This window comes from Mycena indigotica (assembly GCF_014461135.1).
Source record: "Mycena indigotica strain 171206Taipei chromosome Unknown Mind.scaff0002, whole genome shotgun sequence".
NCBI lineage: Eukaryota > Fungi > Basidiomycota > Agaricomycetes > Agaricales > Mycenaceae > Mycena > Mycena indigotica.
Genome location: NW_023503001.1, coordinates 4,285,399 through 4,306,705, shown reverse-complemented (window position 1 = coordinate 4,306,705; position 21,307 = coordinate 4,285,399). Strand labels below are relative to the sequence as shown.

Below are 21,307 nucleotides of genomic sequence, written 5' to 3'. Positions count from 1 at the left end.
CTATTTGCATTTAATTCTGTAGGAATAATGTTACTTAAGCATTGCTGCGCTGAACTACGTCCTCTTCGCACAGCTGATAAATCTCAACCAACTCGTCATATATTTGTGAGACTTCTTGTCTTGGTTCCGCAACGCATTCAAGCGCACCAACCTCTCCGCCAGTCATCTCCTCGAAGCTACCAGTGTCGCCTCTTGCCGCGCGCCACCAGGCGTATTTCGCCAATAAAGCGCCGCCCATACCAGCCGCTTCCTTAGTGCTCGAGACATAAACCTTCATGTCAAAGAGGTCTGCTGCAAGTTGGCGGATGGTCTGGTTGGCCGAGGAGCCGCCCGCAACCACGAGGCGGTGAAGATGCGGGGCGTGAGGAGGAAGGATGGCCGCAATTCGGGACCGAATCGAGAGAAACTGCGACTCTAGAATAGCCCTTGCATGCGAATTGATGGGAAGATCGTCGACTGGGGTGATGGTCTTCCCGTCGTGGACGCGATAGAAAAAGTTGCCCACGACATTGGGGGGGATGATCTCAGGAAGCGGGAAGTAGAGTCCCATATAGTCGTTGTTGCGCGGAGGAGTGGCCTCAATATGCTCGTTGAAATGATGCCAGTGGCCATCGCAGTAGCGGTCGCGGACTTGTTCACGCGCAAGAGCTCCATTCTTGTAGCACAGCATCGCAATTTGAGCATCAAGAGAAGTGGGATGCGACAGCAAATGGGAGGTGGTGAACCGTTTGGGAGGAATGTCCGATGGCGGGATGGATAGCAAGAAGGTTGTCGAAGTCCCGAGAGAAAGAAGTGCATCCCCTGGAGCAGAAAGCGAGACCACAGTCGCAGGGTTATCGCCGGTAAACGGTGCGATGATGCAGTCTAGCGTGAGTTAATTCTGGCCACAGTAGTCACACCATCCAACAGACCTGGATTGAACCCCCATCTTTTTGTCCACCACTCGCTGATCTTACCGAGGTTCGTCCCACCGGGCACAGGTTCTGGGCCAATTTTGGAGCGAAGATCTGCTCCACCACAGGCTTCTAAAAGGCGGTCGTCCCACTTGCAGCTGAGTACATTCATCAAGTTCATCCCACTAGCATCAGAAACCTCGATTGGGGCGATGTGTCCTAGGAATAAAGAGGGAATGAATGATGAGACTAGAGAAATGCGGGATGTCGCTGCGTAAGACGCTGGGTCCAGGCGTCGTATCTACAAATACTTGAGTCGGACAGTTTGAAGGAAGGGGGGGGTGAAGTGTTACCTTTGATATTTGTGTGCCAGTGAACCTCTCATAGGCACGACTACCAGAGAGATCAGCAAGGATCTGAGGGCCACCGATGGCTTCCTCAAGTGCGCGACAATCATCTGCGGTAGAAGAGTCCTGCCATATTGGTGCACGTTGAATCGAGAACGCGTTTGGAGCAAGTTGTTCTCGCAATGGCAATGTAGCATCCAGTGATGATAGCAAACTCTCCGCACTCTCTGACCAATATACTGAGCCGTGTTGCTAGAGCGGGTTGGATTAGATGATAAGCTCAGCCAATGGTAACGGTGGGGGGCTGGTTACCTGGCCCGCGCCTGACACTGCGACAACGTCACCCAGATCAAGTCCGGCAGATTTTATGCGATCCATGAGCAAGTCGATTGCATCGAGCCACATAGCGACCGGGGAAGTCACTTCTCCGTCCAAAGGCCCTAGAATTGCTCCACTTTGCGTATTATATTGAGGAAGGTCGTTGTCAAAGTGAACGGCCGATTCATGAACAAGGGTGGCGTCTTCCGCAATGACAACGGCTTTCAGTTGCTGCGTTGAGAGATCGAGGCCGAGAAATAGAGGAGCCATGGTGGTCGTTGCAGAAAGGGCCGGACCGTCGGAGGGCCATCTTTCCGGTATTTGACCGACAAAGTTCAACCGCGTTACGGTACACAAAACCAATAAAGCTCAAGTGGTATTTTAGTCCCAGATTTACATTTGATATTTTGCATATAATTTACGAGTAGTCAACCTCCTTGACCTTGTCGGCAGCAAGTTTGTGGGCTGGATAAGGTATTGACAAAGCGCACCAAATCAGTCACTGGGAGACTCACCATCGTATTTCGCTTTGGCAGCATCGATGGCATCAAGGCCGTGAGTCTAAATACCCTGGCTAAACCTCCCACATCGGATAATCAGATTTTGCTTACCTCGACCTCGCGGTCGATGAAGGCACCAGCAAAGCCAGCACTGAAGGCAGACATGAGCATTGGAAGGAAGAGTCAGTATCAACTCACAGGAGCTCCTTGGCCTCGGCGTGAGTGTCAGGTTTGCCGTTGGCGGCAACATGCTTCTCGTACTCGCGGGCAGCAACAAAAGAGGCAGCACCGGCCAACAGTTGGTGAGAAATGTCAGTCTTGTGCTTGCCGTTGTACTAGAAGGATGTCAGTAGTAGTGGCGACTGAAATCGCTTCATACCTCTTCGAAGGAAGCGGATTCAGCTTTGAAGACGTCGAGAATGCCCATAGTAGTCCTTGAATGACGATTAAGACGGGGGAGGTTTAGTGGAACAAGAAGGTGAGAGCGTACAAGGGTAATTGAGGGTGTGGTAGTGGTGTTTGGTCGGGAAGGACTGATGTTATCGCAGCCACCAGTTGGCTTTTATACAGAATTAGAAGATATATATAGAACCTCCTAGGGACATCATTGATGCGGGGGTCACAATGACGCAGAAATCAAGGGAAAGTGAGAAGACCGACATTTGGACCGGTCGCTATACTTCCATGTCATTGTCGCTGTGTGAGGCGATGAGAGGAACACGCGTGGCAGGTCGATGTTCTCGTCACCATGCCTCATACCACAACATTCTTCGTCGATTAAACGCGATAGAAGGACCGGAAGACAACTTTGTCCGAAAATAACTCCAAGTTGGCCCCTTTGCGTGAATACTTAGTTGCTGCCAGTTTGACATCGACACGTTCCTGTTATTAGGATCATCTTCATGTTCGACCACATTCCAGGCCCTCCCAAGTTATAACGGGTGAGAAGGCATGTCAATTTATTCGGCCATTTGCGTGCACTGGCAATTTCACAAGGATGCTGACTGGTCTTGAAGCACCATCACCAGCGGAAAGGGGAGTTCCAGAGTAGATTTTTCAATCCGGAGCAAGCACGTTGAGGACAGCCTTGAAGGAATGCCAGCCAGTTGTTTGTGTTGGCCATGATGGTTTTGCAAGATGAAGCAAGTGCACGTGATGCCAAGATAAGATAATTTTTGCAAGAAGTATCCGTGCGTCGTTTAAATATTCTGATCTGACTTGGATTCTGGACAACATTAGATTGCCGCTTCGTCTTTTCTGGTTAAATATTCTGACGAGAATACCAGTGTTCAAGTTGTTGAGGTCTGACGAGCGGGTTTTATTCAATCGCGCTGGGTTCAGAGTCTTGGAGACAAATAGCTCGCCTACGGAAAGGCATAGCAGGATCTTGTCAATTCTCCCTTGTCACATTTACTTCAGTATGGTAAAGGACTGCCACTTGGGAAGGCGCGCTGGCCGTCGGAGAGCGAAGTGGAATGGGTACAGGTGTCGCATGGGCGAAACATACAAGAAGCTGGTGTACATTGTCCGATCACGAGCCTAAGATAATCCAAATAGCAACAGCAATCCAAGCGCTAAGACGGCTCCAGAAAGCTGCGTTGGTTCATGGCCACGGGTGCCGGCGTTGGGCGTGGGTAAAGAGCTCGAGCTGGGTACGATTGCCAGCGAACTGACGGTAACAGTCGAGTCGGGTGCGCCAGTTCGGTCGTTGCACGTGTGAACGATGTCTATTTCCATAGGATGTTGGATAGGAAGAGCAGTTAATCACATACCGTCAAGCAGTTCCTGCATGAGTTGCTGTTGCGTCGTGTTTACGGACTGGCAGTTGAAACAGTCGAGAACGATTTGGAGGTTGGTTGGGGTGCATTCGCAGTAGATGAACGTTATTTCATAAACACCAACGGCGTTGCATTGCTGCAGATCGGAAGTCAACGGAGAGAAATCACGTTGGGGAAATGACAGACCGTATTCATGACATTATAGGCGTTACAAACATTGTTGCATTGTGGAAGGACGTGGGTCAAATTGCCGACACCTGTGAGCTCATTATAAGGTCATCTATTGAGCTTGTGAAGGGTACTCACGGAGTTGGGCAGCAGTTGGCGCAAGTAGAATCGTGACCATGAATATTTGTAGGAGGTATCCAGTGAGACCAAACATCAGCGGAATTCACCCAGGCAAAGGTTTCGCAGTAACTCCGGGAAAAAGAACCGGACTGGACAGAAAATAGTCAATCTAACGGCGTTGATAGTGTGCCTGGATCTTACCTCTTCAAGAAGGCGTAGTTCACGCAGATCAAGGCAGGACGATGGACGGGCTGTCGCTCTCGTCGTCGTTGTAGACCTGGAGCGCGTGGAGTCACGTCACGCGTAACTCATCGTGACTGACGTGACAGCTGATTTTTACGGCTACCACGTCGGAGTAGGATGCATTGGTGGCTGTTTGTATCCAAGGAGATTTTCTGTACCTATGTCGATCTCGTTTGACCCGTCTATGCGATGTACTTCATATGGTCGGGATTTTTCCCGAGAAATCGCAAATTTCGGTGTTTGTTACTGTTAGGTTCGGAAGGTGTCAAGAGCAGCTGTCACGATATTGGCTTGTTTCTGACCGTTCGCGACACGAGGTCCCACTCTATCCATGGCCACCACCGCCCGGCAGCCTAAGCCCCAGAGGAAAGGTGCCCCCGAGCCAGCTCGGTAAGCTAATTTTTGAATCCGTATTTTGTGGACTGAATATTTATCCATCAGTCGACAACAACAAGCCTGGACTGGAGCCCGCGCTTCCCCCACCTTTTCTCCTTCTACCACACCCCAGCCACCGGCCTCTTTCCCTCCTTTGAACGGTTCCGCACCCCAAGACCGGGTTCTCCAGTCGCTTGCTGGTCTCACTGTGCGTTGTCCACTAGAACCTAGCTTTCATCTCAAGTCTGGACAGGGAACAACGATAACACTTTCCACCAAGACCAATGCCCGTTACGAGGGTGTAATTGCGTCAACGAGCAACGAAGGGGATACCACTGGTGTTACTCTTCGCGACGTCAAGGAGCTCACTGCTCCAGGCGGCCCTTTGAAAGACACTCTTTTTATTGCGGCCACCAACATCAACGACTGGTCTTCCGGCCCAGCGGATGCAAAGGCTACAAACGGCGACTGTGAGCAGTAATACCTCATCCTCCCAGCCCACGATTGATCTCTGGGTTGCACAGCGTTTAGGACCGACACCGACATCAGCCAGAAGAAAGGTGCCCCACGAGAACGGGAGCTACAAGCATGGCAGCCTTCAACCGACGTCGGTCCAAACGCGAATGCCGGCGGACTTGGCGGTGATGACGAAACATTCGGCGCAGGCTCGACTTCCAAAGGCAACTGGGACCAATTCAACGCTAACGAGAAACTCTTCGGTGTCAAGACCAGCTTTGACGAGGATGTCTACACGACAAAACTTGACCGAAATGCCCCGGATTTCAAGGAGCGAGAGCGCAAGGCCCAACGTATCGCAAATGAGATTCAGATGGTCCGCCCTTCTCATATCTGGCTTTATCACCGTTAACAAAGCGTCAGACGGGTACTAACAATCCACATATAGCCGAAGAGCGGAACCAGAACAGCGTTGACGATAGTGGTCTCAACGAGGAGGACAAGTGCGTCAAATTTATTTTATCAATTAGGCGAGGCGCTGATCCGTCGTTGCTAGATATGGTGCCGTCGTCAGAGGCGCAAATGCTTACGTACCCCCTGGAGCAAGGAAACCAGACGGAGCAAAATCAGATGTCCCGAAAGTCTCCGTCAACGGGCCTGACGGTACTTCGGTGGCTAATCCCTCTAAATCTCCCTCTCCCGCTCCTTCTGGTGCCAAGGCAAGAACATAAATGCAATTTCTTGTCGCCGTCAATCTGATACTTGCTCGTCGTAGCCTGACCCTGTCACCGCATTTAGCGACTTTGTTACTGATGAAAAACGGCGGCTTCAGCAGAAACGACAAGCCCTGGTCAAGAACGACATGGACAAGCGGATGGCAGATCTTGTTAAGTTTAGTGAAAGCTTCAAGGTGAGGTTTATTTTCCTGATCTCTTCGGGACTAATTGTTTTTCAGCTTAACAAACCTATTCCCGACGACCTGGTTCCCATTTTGACCAAAGATGCGGACAAGCAGCGTCAGATTAAGGAAAAGTCGACCAAGGATGCCAATGCGCCACATGCCAGAAATATTGGAGCTTCTTCATCCTCGACAACTGCGCCTGGAGCCCCCCGTGGCGCTGCTCCCGCCTTGGCAGCCAAGATTGCACCGAGCAAAGGCCCGACCGCCAAACCGTCACCCGCCGTTGTTCCGAAAGCCACCCCCGCAAATGCCAAACCTCCGACTCAACCTAGTCCTCGCTTGGCCCCAACAGGGAAACCCGCAATTCCAATGGTCATTCAGAGCATTCCACCATTCAAAGGCAACAAGACACGCCAGTCTTCCCAGCCAACCACCTCCAATGGCGCTACATCCAGCCCCAGACCACCAAACATGACAACATCAGCAACGACATCAGCTCTCTCGTCAGGTGCTCCTCCTTCACCAAGCACAGCTGCAGCTCGTCAACTAAATGCGCAAGCTACGTCGTTCAAGCCCACTCCCAAGGTCGATATAACTTGGGATATATTTTTCATTTATTAACCTCTTCAGGGTGCTCCATCGGCTTCGGTCTCTCCAAAACCTAAGAACGAGGCCCCAACCGCTCCCAATCCCTTCTTCGGCTCTCGACCAATCAAGAAAAACACTGCTGCTCATATCAAAGACGATTTCAACCCGTTCAAGCACAACAAAGTCGCCGAAGCAGCCCAAGTTTGTGCGTGATCTATGTTCCTATTGACTGGCCAAAGTGTGTGTTGACAATTTGCCAGCTGCGATGTGGCCTTACAATGGGAAGCGATATATGCTCATGTTCCCTCAACAGCCACCTCAGCCTCATCCACACCAACCCCCACCACAAATGCCACCACCGAATGCTGCCCCGATGCCTGTCCCGCCCCCTCCTCCATATGCAGAGGAGGAACCTGCTGCTGCTGCTGCCCGCGGTTACGTCTACTATCCGTATTACCCTGGTCAGGTGAGTTTGATCCGATCCCAGGTTTGATCCGATATCAAACGTGCAAAAAATAGATGCTTCCACCTGGAATGGTGCCCCAACCTGGACCACCTTACATGCAATATATGCAACCCATGCCTTATCCGCCAGGCATGCCTCCACCTCCAAATGGTAAAATTCTTTTTTTTCATTTGATCTAGGGTCTAATTTTTTATAGCAATGTATGCTTCACCAAGTATGGGACAAATGCCGCCTCGTATGTCTCCTTTTCTACCTAATCCTTGACAAATATGAACAAATTTTTCAGCCCCGCAAGTCTACATGCAGCCACCACCGCCTGGCGCATATCCTCCGCCGAATGGTGCTGGTCCTCGTCCCTCAATGCCGCCAACTCCTATTCCTCCCCACCCATACTACCAACAAAGCCCGCAACGTATGCGTTTTCTTTCTTTCCCGCGTCACCAAACCCCTGACGTCTACTTGAACAGTTGGTCACGCTGTAGCATATCCGATGATGATGCAACAACCACCCACAGGTCCAGTCCATGGGTACGAGGCTGCACAAGGACAGATGGGCCAGCATTCGTAGCCTTGAGTTCGCTTGAGGCTGGAGGGATGGATTTTTCTTGTCGCATTGTTTTCGGGGTCGATTCGTGTAGCTAGCCGTGATGTTGTTGTGTCGCGCATTTCTGTGGAATAGGACCGATTCGTTGCCAGAGAAAAGAATTATTAAACGCTAAATTAGATACAGTCACGCTCGATCTTGCGCAGTAGCGCCTTGAGGGGGTTACTTGTGCGCTGACAATTGGCCTGCAACCAACTCTCCATCTGACCTCGAATCTCACTGAGTTCCTGATTGAGGGGTAAAGAACTATCCTCTCGGACGCCGGAGGGGTTAAGTAGCAGTTCGAAAAGAGGTTCCCAGATATCCTTCTGCCAATATCGTTTCAGTGGCGACGCCAATCTATACCGCCCATCACGTGACACCACAGATTCTGCCTCGATGTACTTGCCAAACAGCAGACAGTAGACGATCCCTGCGAGCCCAAAGTAGTCTGTCTGGTACGTCCATGGCCGACCCTCCCGAAGTTCAAAGCAGTCACGTGCATTCGTCTCCCAGTCGGCGATAAACTGCTGACCGGGGGGAAACAACCGCGTATCGATTGTTCGTCCAAAGTCAATGAGCTTCAGCCCTTTATATCGCCACCCATCGTCGCCGGATGGGTTGTACACGTTGGACCAGGCGGCGGCCCCGCCAGGAACAGTTTCCAGTCGCAGCAAGCAGTTGTCGATCTTGAGGTCCCCGTGAATGAAACCGATGCTATGCAAGCCTTCAACGACACGGAGCAGCTCGATAGAGAAGAACATGACAAGAAGCTCGTCCAACGTGCCCCCCGCTTGAGCCAGTTGAGCAGCATTCGCCCCATTCACAACGTTGAGAAGTGTGCCTTGAGGACAAAGATCCATCACAAGGTAACTCTCGTCGCGGAAAGCAAACAATGCTTGTGGGAGAATGACGGAAGGACGCAGAGACGGCGCAAGGCTGGAATGCAGCCGTCGAAGGACGCGATACTCCCAGGTATTCCGAGGTTTGACGACTTTGATGGCCACCAGCGAGACATCATCGTCCTCGTCCTCATCATCGGAATCATCCGGCAGATTTGTTCCCAAATCCTTCGCTTTGAAAACGGCCCCGAACCCGCCTTCACCCAATTTCTCGCACACGGAGAATCGATGGCCAGCGATGTTGAGCGGGAAAAGACTGTTGTCGTATGACCCACCACCGCTCCCTTTCCTCGATCGAGTTGCGAATTTCTGGAGCATATCTAATGTATTGGCTTCCTGGTCTTGCAGGTCAATGCAGTGTTGATCAGCGGAGGTGAGTGATAGCATGGCCGACATGATCTTATCATCGAACGCATTGCAAGGATTGGGCGGTTTGAAGTCGGAGGCAAGTTTGAGTGTGTCAGCTAATCGTAATCCTCCAAGTTGTTGACCCTCCCGGAGTTCAGCAGCCAGTTGATCAGCAGCTTCTATTGCATGTCGCTCATCTCGCCACAACATCCTTGACCCTCCGTTATCGTCGTCTTCAGGTAATTGGGTAAGCACACGACTTGGAGTCTCCCCAAACGCTGATGATCTTGCCGTCGAGTTCATGGTATATTCAAAAGTCCTTTCAGTAATCGGGGTCATGACGTTAATTTGGCCCCATCGGCCACCGAGCGGGACTTGGTACGACTCTTCGCCGGTATCCTCATAGCTTTGATCAGGCTCCGGCGGTGGTTGGTCATCTTCTGGAGGCAGGTAATCCCCAACGCCATCGTCATCCTCGTTGTCATATTGGAAGTCCTGCTCATAATGGTCTTGTTCTACTTCAACGTGTTTCTCGGCCCATGAGCCTTGAGAGGGGGGAGAAGGCGGGGGGGACGGCGCAATAGCAGGAGGCGAAGGAGTTTGTTTGGTTTCGGGAGGGTCGCGATAGGGAGTGAAAGCGGGAGGAGGTACATTCCTGGGGTCTTTGAAAGGTGTGAACGCGGCTGATGGATTTTGGCCCTCTTCTGGTCGACTGAAAACCTTGAACGGGGTGCGAGTTTCACCGGTCAGCGGTCGAAGAGATGTTGAAACAGCCGAGGCAGGATCCTGGTAAGACTTTGCACGCTCATGTGTAGGTCGTTGTTGAGGTTTGCCGTGGTCATCAGTGAACACATCACGTAAAGGCAGTGGCACTGGCTTTTGCTGATCGGGTGCGGGAGTGAAAACTTTGAACACGCTACGCTCCGGCTTGACGATTGGTTTGTTTTCCTCCGTTAGAGTCCTAGCTCGCGGTGCCACAGCTTCCTTGGTACCCAGAACTGGTCGAGGGGCGATAACTGTCGGCGTCTTTCCCTCCTCCGGGTCGACGTAGGGAACAAACTTCATACAAAAATATGAACATTCAATGACAAGAGGTCCCAGTGTAGAATGTGTACCTTCGCTGGTGTGTTTTCTTTCCTGCTATTATTTGCCACAGAATTCTCGTCCACAAATGGCCGGAATGTCGCTGTGAACAAGTCAGAAACGAGTTGCGTATTGCCTCCAGCATACCAGGTGTTCGTGCGTTCTCGTTTTCATTGACTGACTTGCGGAAGGTCGGCGGCGGTGCCATAGGTGTGGCCGGTTCAATTTTCCTGATGGATGCTGCGGCGAGCTTGGCTGTCTTTTCTGGCGAGTTGAACATGCCAAACACATCCTCAAGAGCCTCTCTTGTGTTGATGGTGACGGTAGGCTCGGCCGTACTACGTCGTCGCTTTAACCTCGAAGAAGTTTGGCCATCATCGTTGAAGTTGACCCTCATAGAGGCCCCCATAGAAGACGATGAAGATGCTGAGGAGCTGGCGCCAATTGGCACGGGGGGAGGGGGAGGAGGCCATTTCTTCCCGTACAACCCAAGTGATTTGGCGCGTGCCTCTTGAATACAGTATTCTTTGTCGCTAAGCAGTAGCGCGAGATCGAATTGCGGCACTTCCTTGCGCTTTCCTGCTGCAGGCGGCGCAAATATGGGGGCATAGCGCGACTGAACATCGGTTTGGAGTACAGCGGGTTGAGTGGGGGTACGATCCAGATCAGTCGCAGTGCTCGTCTGCCGAGATTGAAAGTCTCGATATCTTGTTTTCAACCGGTCAAGCGGGCGAACTTGACGTTTGATTCCCTTGCGATAGACTTTGTCAGCTTCAGCTACCCTGTGGCATCACGTTTTTAAAGGGCCAAAGAAAGATAAACAGGTTACACACTGGCCATTGAGCTCCAATAAGCGCGCGTACTCCTCGTATAATGTCGAATATGAGGTTCCGATACCAGACGACATGAGCGATGCCAAGGCCGCAATTCCCTCCGGAAGCGCCAGGCTTCGTGCATGGAGAATCCATAGCTTGAGATAACGAATGTCAGTCTTGTAGATGGGCTCGTTTATGAAAGCTGTTGTGGCTTGGCGAAGGAGGTCGGAGAGGCCAGAATTCGGGTGGCCTTCGGGGTAGTTGTCGATTGTCCATTTGATGAACTGGTCATACGCAGCAAGAGGGTCATCGTCATTGGCAAGCGCGTCAGCTAGACCCGCCTGAAGCCGTGCTCGCTCAGCAGCGCGAGCTCGGTCCTCATTCGACATGTTCAACACGGTACGTAACGCGTAGTGTCACGCGAAATTAATCATGTGATATTACATAAGCGAAGCAAATACTTTCTCAGGTCTTCACCGTCAGCCACAATCCGCCCTGGAATATTCAGATTAAGAAACGATAGGATATTTACTGACCGCTACACTCATGGTCAAATCAGATTTTGGCTTGATTTTCTCCAACTTCTTCCTTCCTGGTCCGTTCGCCCAGGCTGCTGGTGGACGGGAATCTTCTGGCTGAGCTTCGGGTGCCAGCTCAATAGATTGAAAGGTTTGCAGAAGTCTGACTATGAAGAAGGAGATTTCTTGGTATGCGAACTGCAGCAAATTAGTCCAGTCCTTGGTTTGACTTGTGTGTGTGTGCTGACCTGTTGACCAAGGCAAATGCGAGGACCTAAAATTTGTCAAGCCAGTCAAAGACGAATCAGAGTAGACTTACCAGCACTAAACGGAAGAAAAATGAACGGATTCGATACCACTCGCTGATTTCGCTCATCGAGAAAGCGGTCGGGGTCCCACTGTGATAGTTGAGAGAGAACAGACAAGGCCAGGAAAGGACAATACATTGTCGGCGTCATCCCCCCAAAATTTCTTGCTCTTATGCATTGTCATAGTCGAAAAGGGAACCCTAAAGGTCATTATTGATGACCTGTTTGGTGATCTACTTACTTGGTTCCTGCGGGTATATAATAGGGCTTGCCGCCCTGAATATTTGACGGCAGGGTAGTTGACCGGATAGCCGATCTAATGTTAGAAGACGCGGTCTAATATTGGAAGAAACGTAGGCATTGATCTCACCTTACATTTCCGGGAACTGGGGGGAACAGACGCAAAGTTTCTGACAGATTTCAGTAGGACTTTCCACTGATTATGATATCAGACCATTTATTGTGGCGCGAAGCAGCTTTAATTCCTTGATGTCCTCGAAGGTTGGGCTACGGAGGTCACCTAATTGGGCTGCAATCTCAGCCCTCACCCGCGCCAGTACGGGTGGATGTGTAGCTAAGCAGTATGTTAAAAAGGTAATTGTAGCCGCAGTCTGTCGGAAGTGTTCATATAGACACTAAAGGTCAGCCAATAGGACTAACCGTGTCGCGACCAGCAAACAGGACGTTCATCGTTTGATCAAGAATGAGCTGAGGATCTTTTCAAGTCAATTCCAAGTTGAGTCCAAAAGAAATCAGCATACCTGAAGTCTTTTCCAGCAGTTCGTCGAGCAGAGTATCGCTCGGCGCAGCATTTCCATCATTAGCAACTTTCTTTTCCAGAGCCGCTTGAATGATGGGTCGGAAAAAGTTCTGGATTGCGTCGAGATATACTCTGGTGCCCATCAGAACGACAAACCATCCGAGAGACAACGCACCGAGTTTTGTCCCGTTTGATTTCGAAAAATGGCCATAGTGGCGCCATCCTACTCCTCTGTGCCAGTTGATGCTGGAGAGAAGACATGGCGGGTCCAAATGTTTGTGAATTTTCATCGCCATGGAGGGAGTTGATTCTGACACCACATAGAAATTCTGCAGCTGCGTCAAGGGTGAAGCGGAAAGCTACATCTTGGAAATCAATGGGCACGCCGTCGGAAGCCCTCAGAACGTCTAGTGCATTCTCGCAATGTCTTGAGAAGTTGTCCAAATCGGTGATTCGATCCCGGCTGAAGAATGGCCGCATCATCTGGCGATGGAATCTGGCACGGCGTTGAATGTCGGTGTCGTAAGTTGAAAACAACGAAGTCTCGCACCTCCACATACTCCCATCAGAGACAAAAACACCCAGACCCAGAGAGGCGAACTGCCATCTGAATCTGTCACCTAGATAGGTAAGGGTAGAGCAACAGGCAGTTGAGGAGAGCTGACCCTTCTCCCAACCCTCGAAATCAGTAGCATACATCTTTTGTATGTGCGTGGGATTCTGGGTGACTACCTGATAACGCTTGGAGTCGACAGTATTTTCGAGCGACGCGCTTTCTTACGCGATTCTCGCCGAAAATGCACATGTTGAACGTCTCACCATACTGCCGAGTCATGACTTCTACAGCATCGACTGATTTTAATGAGTTTCAAGACTGAAGACAAGGGCGAAACACACACACGGGTAGCCGTCTTTGCCCTGCTTCAAACGACCCACAACGAGATCGAGGTTCCAAGGCCATTTGCCTTTCACTTCTGGCACTCGGACGGCACCAAGTGCACGAATTTCCCTTTCCTCTGCCATATGGCGTAGTTGGGCGTGAACTAAGGACAACAACGGCCATGCTGCCATTGATCCAAGAACACAAACCCAGCGAGCATAGCTGAGGTGATGAGCCACAAGATAAACAATGGCTCCAGGCAGCGTTAACTTCGGGAGCGCAGCCAAGATGAATTTGACACCAGGGGTGAGTCGGAGGGACATGGTCGTGGATGTGGTCGTCCCCAAGCGCGAGTTGTCCGGCGTGTGTGCCAGTGATGCGTCAGTCTACGGTCACGTGATGATGATTACGTAGCGTAATTGACCTCCAATGTCGGACATCTGCGGGCATGGACCACGAAAGAGTCGGAAAATCGCGCTTCGAAGCGCGTCTCCGTGCCAACGCAACCATCAGAACCTTACATATGCTTGGACCACTCTCAGCAATTTATTGGGAATTTCCACCAAGAAAAATCAGCCAACCGTTGGGAAAAAAAGCTTTGGAAACATGACATTTTTAAGGTCCGCAAGATCCCGGTGTGATGAATGCACGTTGTCGCATAACAATTGGTTATTTGGAATTTTTTGTCCCAATGTGAGCCATTTATAGACCAAAGTTCATGTGGAGAACGCTTTTGATACTTCCTGTGATATCTTTCTTCCTACCAATCACTCTGAATGGCATATAAAAGCCTCCCGCGCAGGCTTGGGCCTACTTCTTTTACCGACACTCTCCACCATGTCTTCTCTTCTCAATTCTGAGACAGCCGCGGTGGTCCGTCTGCTTCTCCAATTGTTTTTCGCAGTTTCGATGACGAGACTATAGTCAATCTTCAACGCGGTAGCCCAACGCATTCCATCTCGTATCGCATTGGCCGGAAAGCTCCTGACAGAACACCGCCAATCGACGATTCATGAGTTGACGGTAGAGAATATTTTACACGGCTTGCGTGGGACCCCTTGTCTGCTCTGGGAGGTTCGTTCGTTTGGCAGCTATTACACACTCCTCTCCATAGATGTTTAGATCTCTGAAACTAGTCCCCTGGGCATAAAGTACCACGGCAAGACTGTTACTGAGCTCAACGCACTCCTGCCTAAATGGCCTATGTCAACCCAAATTTCTCCTGAAGCGATGCTGTGGTTTTTGTATACCGCTGAAATTCCGACGCCTACACAACTCAAACACTTCTCAAACGACCTTATTTCCCGGGCAGAACTCCCTCTAGATGCCCAGACCTTCTGTGATGGTCTTTCGACCGACATCCCTGCCGACACTCAAATTATTATGACTCTTTCCTTCCTCTCCCGCTACTCGAAGTTCACCGCAGCGGTAACCAAGGGAGCACATAAAAATGATCTTTGGAAGTATGTTCTCGAGGATGCACTCGACATTACCGCTCGTTTTCCCATGATACTCTCGCGGATATACGCGAATGTTCATGGCCTTCCTCACCAGCCATGGTCTATTGATCTTGATCTTGCTGCAAATTACGCCCGCCATATCGGGAGGGAGCATGACACCGATTACACCGAATTCACTCGAATGTGTTGGTCTCTTTATATGGACCATGGCACAAGCGTATCTGCCCATGCTATGCGTATGTGCAGTCATTCAGACAGTTTTGACTCTCTCTCACACCCATTAGGACTCGTCAGCTCTGCCTGGACAGATCCCTACCTTACAGTGGCATCTGGATACATCGCAGGCACCGGTCCTCTTCACGCAAAAGCAATAGGCGATTCGGTCATGTTCAATCTCGCTTTAATCTCAGCCCTTGGGCCTAATGCCACCAAAGAAGATATTGCGACGCATGTTGGTCAGCACCTGCTGGGGGGCAAGATTGTCCCCGGCTTTGGGCACGCCCTCCTGCGTGTTCCTGATGCGCGCCTTGTTGCGTTGACCAACTTTTTGGAAACACATCCGTCTTCTGACCCTAAAGTCGACGACTTCCTCAACCTTATCCAGAGCATCAACTCTGTTGTGCCCCCGCTCCTTCGCGAGAAGGTCCAAGGAATGCGGAATCCTCATCCCAACGCTGATGCGTTGAGTGGGAGCATTCTCCATGCCTACGGAGTGCCAGTTGACTTTATGCTCTCCTTCTTTGCCTGCAGCCGTGCACCGGGTTTTCTGGTCCAACAGGTCTGGGACCGTGCCCTCGGTTTGTCGATGGAGCGTCCGTTAAGCTTGACGATGGATGAATTACTGGCCAAGGCGGAGACGAAAACTGCCAACGCGACCACCAATGGTGTCAACGGACACACGAATGGAGTGGCAACTGCCAATGCCCATTAATCATTTGTAGAATACCCCGAGTTAATAATAATAATAATAATGCCGTTTTTTTCCGACACGAAAGCAACCGAGATAGGAATTTCGTTGGACAACGTCCTTTTGTGATGTAGCCACTTGTACATTCGTTGGAGCTCTTCCTTTGCCCTATTAATACAGTATCTGGTCGCTGCCAACTGAAGTACTATGACTGATAGGCTTCTTGACCCACGCAAAGTATTTTTAAATCTAGAAAGTGTTCTGGTTTTGTCACCCAACATCCAGCGTCAGGTCATAACTACACTACAATACAGAGTTGATAGATAAGTATGACTTGCTATGGATCGCTGCCCTCTCCATGTTTGAAGTCTGAGGCTCTACCTCCAGTCGTGCGCGACCCCACCGACTCCGATTTGGTCGGGTCGAGACGGATCGCGTCCAGTTTGTGGCTCCTGTCTATCTCGTCATCGGCCGAGGCCACGGACGGCCCCTCATCAGTGGCAAACTGCAAAGTGCGCACGGCGGCCCTGCTATTCGCTCCGGGATTGATCGTCGCGTTATTGTAGGCACTGAGGTTTAGACGCAGTTGGAGGGCAAGTAGCGAGGGCACTATCCCTAGTATCTGGGTGTTCGACCCCGAGAGGATTTCGAGCCCGTTGTCGTCTGTCGCGAACATGATGGCGGTGATGAGAAGCGCGACGGGGTATAGGAGGCCAGACTCGACAGAGTAAGCCAGAAAGCGCTTGTAAAACGACGTGGAGAGGCCGAGAGAGTTGGATCGGCGCAGAGTGAGCCATATGCGGACGGCGATCATGAGGGTTATGACGAGGTTGGTGATGAAGCTCATCGCGAAAGCAGCAACAGCGAGCTGGTTGACGGGATGAGGGAAGAGTGTAGTGCCAGGAGCGGAGTCATGGTATGCTCGGATGAGCGCAATCCAGAGGCCTATTAGTTCAAGGATGAGAAATAACTTGCGGATCGTATTGGTGGGGGCACTTGCCGACTGTCGAACAGAGTGAAAGGATGGGGAAAGCCACCACCAGCCACCTGCCATCGAAGATGATGAAGGCCCTATCGTTTGACGCGCTCTGACCAGAGGTGATTACACACCAACAACCCGTCAGCAAAGAATGTCGCGACCGCATCTATGATACGATTCATCAGCACCAGTCGTTGTCAAGACCAAAGGCTGGGACGAACAGACCGCCTTTTGTGTCAGGTCGACCGGCTGGGTATGGTCGAGGTAAAAAACATCGGGCGGCTTTGTGGACACGAAAAACGCGAGATAAAGCCCCCTCATCACAGCTGCCTGGAGAAAGTCAAGCCAAGTTGAATGGTGCAAGTAAGAAGTTTGCTTACCAGGTGAGCCGCGCACATCATGAACACGATAAGAGCAGCCCCTAAACGCATTCGTTGCTGCCATGTCGTTTTCTTTTCCTTGAGGTACACATAGATCACTGCACAGAGCAAGACGAGGTTGATGCCTATTGTTGCTTTGAGCAAATCAACGAGCAGCAGAGGGCACTGATGCTCACCAAACAAAATTGACTCGTACAACGCCCCAAACATGCGCCCTTGGGCGAGAGTGAGCCCGGGCATAGGCAGATGCCGGTGGTCGGAAAAGGCAAAGCAAACGCGATTTGGGCTTTTCTAAGCGCTGCAGCAGCCGCCGCTGCTTATGTTTGTCCTCGGCACGGAAGTATGGCGCTAGTGCCATCAAACGGCCATATCGGTCGCGATTCGCGAAATGAGAACATACCGCAGTTACCCCGCCGTGGGCAACAATGACCTATACTTGTCTCTTGACGCTTGGTTCCACGCGGTTTATAGATAGATAGATGTTCCGCTTCATCTGAATCAAGTCCGCAAGCCGTTGGCAAAGTGTGGGACCTACGGGGGTCAACACTCAAGAGAAGCTTCGGCATCAGGCCTTCTTCTGATTTGCACGGGCTTACGTACGTTGCACGTGCATTCTCAAAAATTTCCCGCAAACATGATGCTCGACCAATGAATACTCTGGAGCGTCTCCTTCTTCTTCTTCTGCGCGGATGGCCGCCCCCGACGCTGGCAGTGCCGACAACATCCACACCGCCTCGGAAAAGAGCGAGCTCACGAGCGTGCAGCAATGGCCCAGGAGAAAAAAGTGGGCGAATCTCGTACTCATATCTGTGCAAGGTGAATTCTCCACAATCGAGCAAGTTGACTCTCACGTGCCACCAGGGACGCTGAGCCCGGTCTGCAGCACCTTTCTTGCGGTGGGCGCCCATCAAGTCAATGCGGACTTGGACGTTGCCTCCCCCGCAATCGGCGCATTGCCCGTGGCCCTTTTCGTCCTGGGACTGGGCCTCGGCCCGCTCTATCTTGCGCCGTTGAGCGAAATGTTTGGCAGGAGGATCGTCTACATTGTCTCGTCCGTCGTTTAGCAAGTGTCATTCACTCTCTAACAACCATGACTCTCCAGCTTTGGCCTCTTTTCGCTGTTCAACGTCGGTTGTGCGCTGGTCCAGAACGAGACTGGCCTGATATTGTTGCGTCTCCTTGCCGGCCTGGCCGGGAGTGCTGGTCCATCGCTCGGTGCTGGGTCTATTGGGGACATGTTTACCCGTGAACAGAGAGGAGGGGCACAAGCTATCTACGGTTTCGGCCCAACATTCGTGAGTGTGGGGCCTTCCATAGCCTTTCAAGCTCATGTGAAGTAGGGACCTGCTCTAGGTGGAATTATTGGCGGTTATATCGCTGAACGAGCCGGTTGGCGCTGGCTAATGTGGACAATGGCGATTGCGTCAGTTCTCTCTTCATTTCACGTCGAACGAGAAACTGATTCCTTTTCAGCTCTGGCGTCACCACTATACTCTCAATAGCATTCCTTCAAGAAACCTATGTCCCTTTTCTCAACGCCCGTGCACAAGGGAAACGGTCTGCTCCAACAACGATTGGATTTTACGCCAATCTAACGCGACCTATACGGATGTTTCTCTTTGCGCCGATAGTGACCGCCATGAGCCTCTATATGGCCATCATCTATGGCGTATTGTAGTCTCCTTCGTTGTGCTTTTACACTCTCAACTCACTCTATCTCTCAGATACCTCCACTTTGTAACGATACCCCTGCTTTTCGGCCCTCGTGCCGTATTCGGCTTATTCACCTATGGTTGGCAAGATGGTAACGAAGGTTTGGCCTACCTTGGAGCCGGTCAGTGATGATTCAGACTGCGAGTTTTCCCTGCACTGACCGATGGTAGGCCTGGGATGTTATGTCTCGACCATCATATGCTTATTCACTTTGAACCGCTCATATCGGGCAATGGCGCGTAGATATGGCAGGCACAAGCCTGAGTTCAGGATGCTTTTCATGCAGGTTTGCAGTCATCACAACACCAATTAATATCTGATCACCTGGTTTAGATTGGAATGTTTTTCGTGCCTGTTGGGCTTTTTATCTACGGCTGGTCTGCGCAGTTCCATAAGCATTGGGCAGTAACTCTACTCGGTGCTGCAATATTTGCATTCGGGATGCTCATGGCTTATGTTTGGTATGGTTCTTGTTGCCTTTAACAGTACCATCATCCTAACTTTTTTGCAGCATCCAAACCTATCTCACTGATTCATTCGTGGAGTTTGCCGCCTCTGCCTTGGCTGCCACCATCGTGCTTCGGAGCATATTTGGGGCGGTCTTTAGTATTGTGGGTGCCAAGTTGTACCAGCGATTGGGTTATGGCTGGTACGCGAGGTCTCTCCCTTGTTTCTATGTAGTACACTAACTTGTTTAAAAGGGGAACAAGTCTGCTTGCGTTCATCTCAGTAGCGGCACTCCCGATACCCGCACTCTTCTGGGTTTACGGACCACGCTTGCGCGCGAGGAAGTTTGTTGCGTAGTCTTGATAGGACGTTCCACGAGGACGGTATTGATTGCCAAAGCGACAAGATAGAAGTAGCGTTGCGGCGTGTACGATTCCAAATTTCCGTGATCGAGATCAAACTCTATTTGCATGTTGAACCGGAATGACGAGCATCTCTCCCAACTCGGCCGCTCGTCCGGACTATGACTCTCTCATTCAGGACATTGCAGCCTATGTCTATGACTATCAGATCTCTTCACCGAAAGCGTGGCGCGATGCCCGACTTGCCCTCCTCGATTCAATGGCCTGTGCTATCGAAAGCGCCCCTGTCTGCGCGTCGTTTATCGGCCCAGTCGCTGAGGGGACCATTGTCCCGAATGGCTTCCCTTTGCCCGGCACTAGTCATGTCCTCGACCCACTCAAAGCTGCTTTCGATCTGGGTTCTCTCATCCGCTTCTTGGACCACAATGACGCCTTTCCTGGCGCAGAATGGGGTACAGTTTGTTTGGTAGTGCGTTAGTCAGCTGAGTTTGCAGCCCAGGTCATCCGTCAGACAACATTGGCGCGATCCTGCCCGTCGCTGACTGGCTGAGTCGCAAAGGCGAAACTGGCATTACAATGCAGCTTGTGCTCGAGCTTACGATCAAGGCTTACGAGATCCAAGGCTGCCTCCAGGTTTGTGCCAACTCCGCAGCCTGTCGCTCACCCACACACAGTGACAGATGAAAAACCCGTTTAACGAGGTCGGCTTGGATCACGTTATTCTGGTCAAAGTCGCGTCGGCGGCGGTGTTGTCGAAACTGGTGGGCCTCGATCGCGAGCAAGCGTGCGACGCGATTAGTCAGGCCATCGCCGATGGCCACCCACTGCGCCTATACCGCCAAGCTCCTAATACAAGGAAACGTTAAATGGCACTTTTAAACCATTAAACTGACTCTTTCATCAGCCCCCGGAAAGGCTGGGCAGCTGGCGACGCATGCATGCGCGCCGTTCATCTCGTCCTGATGACAAAGTCTGGGCAACCGGGTTTCCCAACTGCACTGACTGCTCCCCGATGGGGTTTCTATGACACTTTTTGGAGTGGCAAACCGTTCAAGCTCCCGCTCCCATTCTCGACTTACGTGATGGAGAACCACCTCACAAAACTGGTCACCGCTGAGGGACACGCCATCAGTGCCGTCGAGGCGGCAGTCCAACTAGTCCCAAAACTACAAGGTCGTCTTGACCAGATTAAGACGATTCACATCCGCACCCAGGCTGCAGCGATGACCATCATCAACAAAACCGGCCCGCTTCACAACGCAGCAGACAGAGACCACTGCATGCGCTACATGGTGGCAGTCACGCTGGCCAAGAAAGACTGGCCAGAGGCGGCAGACTACGAAAACGACTCGCCGTGGGCCATGAGTGCGCTGGTGGAGGAACTGCGCAACAAGATCACGATGGACGAAGACCCGATAATGACCAAAGAATACCACGACCCCAAGACCCGCAACTGCGCTAATGGATTGACTGTCGAGTTTATTTCCGGCGAAAAATTGGACGAAATCGTAGTCGACAAACCCATCGGGCACCCCTGGCGACCAGATACGCTCGATGGTGCAAAAAGAAAGTTCATGAAACTCACAGCGCAGGTAGTGGCTGATCCCGAGGGAGTTTGGAATGCGTTCATGACAGAGGATTCCGGTTTGATCAAGGTCTCTGACTGGGTCGACCAGTTCAAGAAAATGGCTTAATGACGATCAGATTTT

The 21,307-nt window shown here is 51.3% G+C and overlaps 9 protein-coding genes across 9 annotated transcripts; 4 read left to right on the top strand and 5 right to left on the bottom strand.

Annotated features, from left to right (window-relative positions):
• Nucleotides 1–34: 34 nt before the first annotated feature.
• Nucleotides 35–1,828, bottom strand: MIND_00241200 (uncharacterized protein; the record flags this gene model as incomplete). Its single annotated transcript, XM_037359295.1, has 4 exons — nt 35–864; nt 912–1,194; nt 1,247–1,492; nt 1,553–1,828. 4 exons carry the CDS (start codon nt 1,826–1,828, stop codon nt 35–37), a joined length of 1,635 nt encoding a protein of 544 aa, XP_037224390.1.
• Nucleotides 1,829–3,597: 1,769 nt separating this feature from the next.
• Nucleotides 3,598–4,218, bottom strand: MIND_00241100 (uncharacterized protein; the record flags this gene model as incomplete). Its single annotated transcript, XM_037359294.1, has 4 exons — nt 3,598–3,785; nt 3,831–3,972; nt 4,023–4,093; nt 4,143–4,218. The coding sequence occupies 4 exons, from the start codon at nt 4,216–4,218 to the stop codon at nt 3,598–3,600; spliced, it is 477 nt and encodes a 158-aa protein (XP_037224389.1).
• A 480-nt stretch (nt 4,219–4,698) lies between these two features.
• On the top strand, nt 4,699–7,721 carry MIND_00241000 (LsmAD domain-containing protein; the record flags this gene model as incomplete). Its single annotated transcript, XM_037359293.1, has 14 exons — nt 4,699–4,757; nt 4,809–4,950; nt 4,996–5,212; nt 5,267–5,574; nt 5,622–5,701; nt 5,755–5,917; nt 5,974–6,108; nt 6,154–6,684; nt 6,730–6,892; nt 6,948–7,153; nt 7,207–7,303; nt 7,350–7,388; nt 7,440–7,565; nt 7,621–7,721. 14 exons carry the CDS (start codon nt 4,699–4,701, stop codon nt 7,719–7,721), a joined length of 2,367 nt encoding a protein of 788 aa, XP_037224388.1.
• A 152-nt stretch (nt 7,722–7,873) lies between these two features.
• On the bottom strand, nt 7,874–11,273 carry MIND_00240900 (uncharacterized protein; the record flags this gene model as incomplete). Its single annotated transcript, XM_037359292.1, has 4 exons — nt 7,874–10,045; nt 10,102–10,172; nt 10,217–10,851; nt 10,903–11,273. 4 exons carry the CDS (start codon nt 11,271–11,273, stop codon nt 7,874–7,876), a joined length of 3,249 nt encoding a protein of 1,082 aa, XP_037224387.1.
• A 76-nt stretch (nt 11,274–11,349) lies between these two features.
• On the bottom strand, nt 11,350–13,673 carry MIND_00240800 (Cytochrome P450 monooxygenase; the record flags this gene model as incomplete). The annotated part of the gene is made up of 15 exons (XM_037359291.1): nt 11,350–11,379; nt 11,421–11,600; nt 11,651–11,676; nt 11,722–11,800; nt 11,847–11,910; nt 11,952–12,026; nt 12,081–12,120; nt 12,165–12,321; nt 12,371–12,426; nt 12,472–12,602; nt 12,646–12,966; nt 13,021–13,090; nt 13,136–13,202; nt 13,252–13,322; nt 13,370–13,673. 15 exons carry the CDS (start codon nt 13,671–13,673, stop codon nt 11,350–11,352), a joined length of 1,671 nt encoding a protein of 556 aa, XP_037224386.1.
• Nucleotides 13,674–14,187: 514 nt separating this feature from the next.
• On the top strand, nt 14,188–15,741 carry MIND_00240700 (Citrate synthase; the record flags this gene model as incomplete). The annotated part of the gene is made up of 4 exons (XM_037359290.1): nt 14,188–14,223; nt 14,275–14,424; nt 14,473–15,046; nt 15,095–15,741. The coding sequence occupies 4 exons, from the start codon at nt 14,188–14,190 to the stop codon at nt 15,739–15,741; spliced, it is 1,407 nt and encodes a 468-aa protein (XP_037224385.1).
• A 313-nt stretch (nt 15,742–16,054) lies between these two features.
• Nucleotides 16,055–17,316, bottom strand: MIND_00240600 (uncharacterized protein; the record flags this gene model as incomplete). The annotated part of the gene is made up of 6 exons (XM_037359289.1): nt 16,055–16,662; nt 16,718–16,788; nt 16,832–16,862; nt 16,918–17,026; nt 17,077–17,201; nt 17,253–17,316. The coding sequence occupies 6 exons, from the start codon at nt 17,314–17,316 to the stop codon at nt 16,055–16,057; spliced, it is 1,008 nt and encodes a 335-aa protein (XP_037224384.1).
• A 449-nt stretch (nt 17,317–17,765) lies between these two features.
• MIND_00240500 (MFS domain-containing protein) lies at nt 17,766–19,593 on the top strand (the record flags this gene model as incomplete). The annotated part of the gene is made up of 10 exons (XM_037359288.1): nt 17,766–17,892; nt 17,938–18,127; nt 18,179–18,371; nt 18,417–18,499; nt 18,550–18,750; nt 18,801–18,910; nt 18,960–19,075; nt 19,123–19,250; nt 19,301–19,438; nt 19,491–19,593. 10 exons carry the CDS (start codon nt 17,766–17,768, stop codon nt 19,591–19,593), a joined length of 1,389 nt encoding a protein of 462 aa, XP_037224383.1.
• Nucleotides 19,594–19,719: 126 nt separating this feature from the next.
• On the top strand, nt 19,720–21,292 carry MIND_00240400 (uncharacterized protein; the record flags this gene model as incomplete). Its single annotated transcript, XM_037359287.1, has 4 exons — nt 19,720–20,050; nt 20,098–20,231; nt 20,279–20,382; nt 20,503–21,292. 4 exons carry the CDS (start codon nt 19,720–19,722, stop codon nt 21,290–21,292), a joined length of 1,359 nt encoding a protein of 452 aa, XP_037224382.1.
• Between the last annotated feature and the right edge of the window lie 15 nt (nt 21,293–21,307).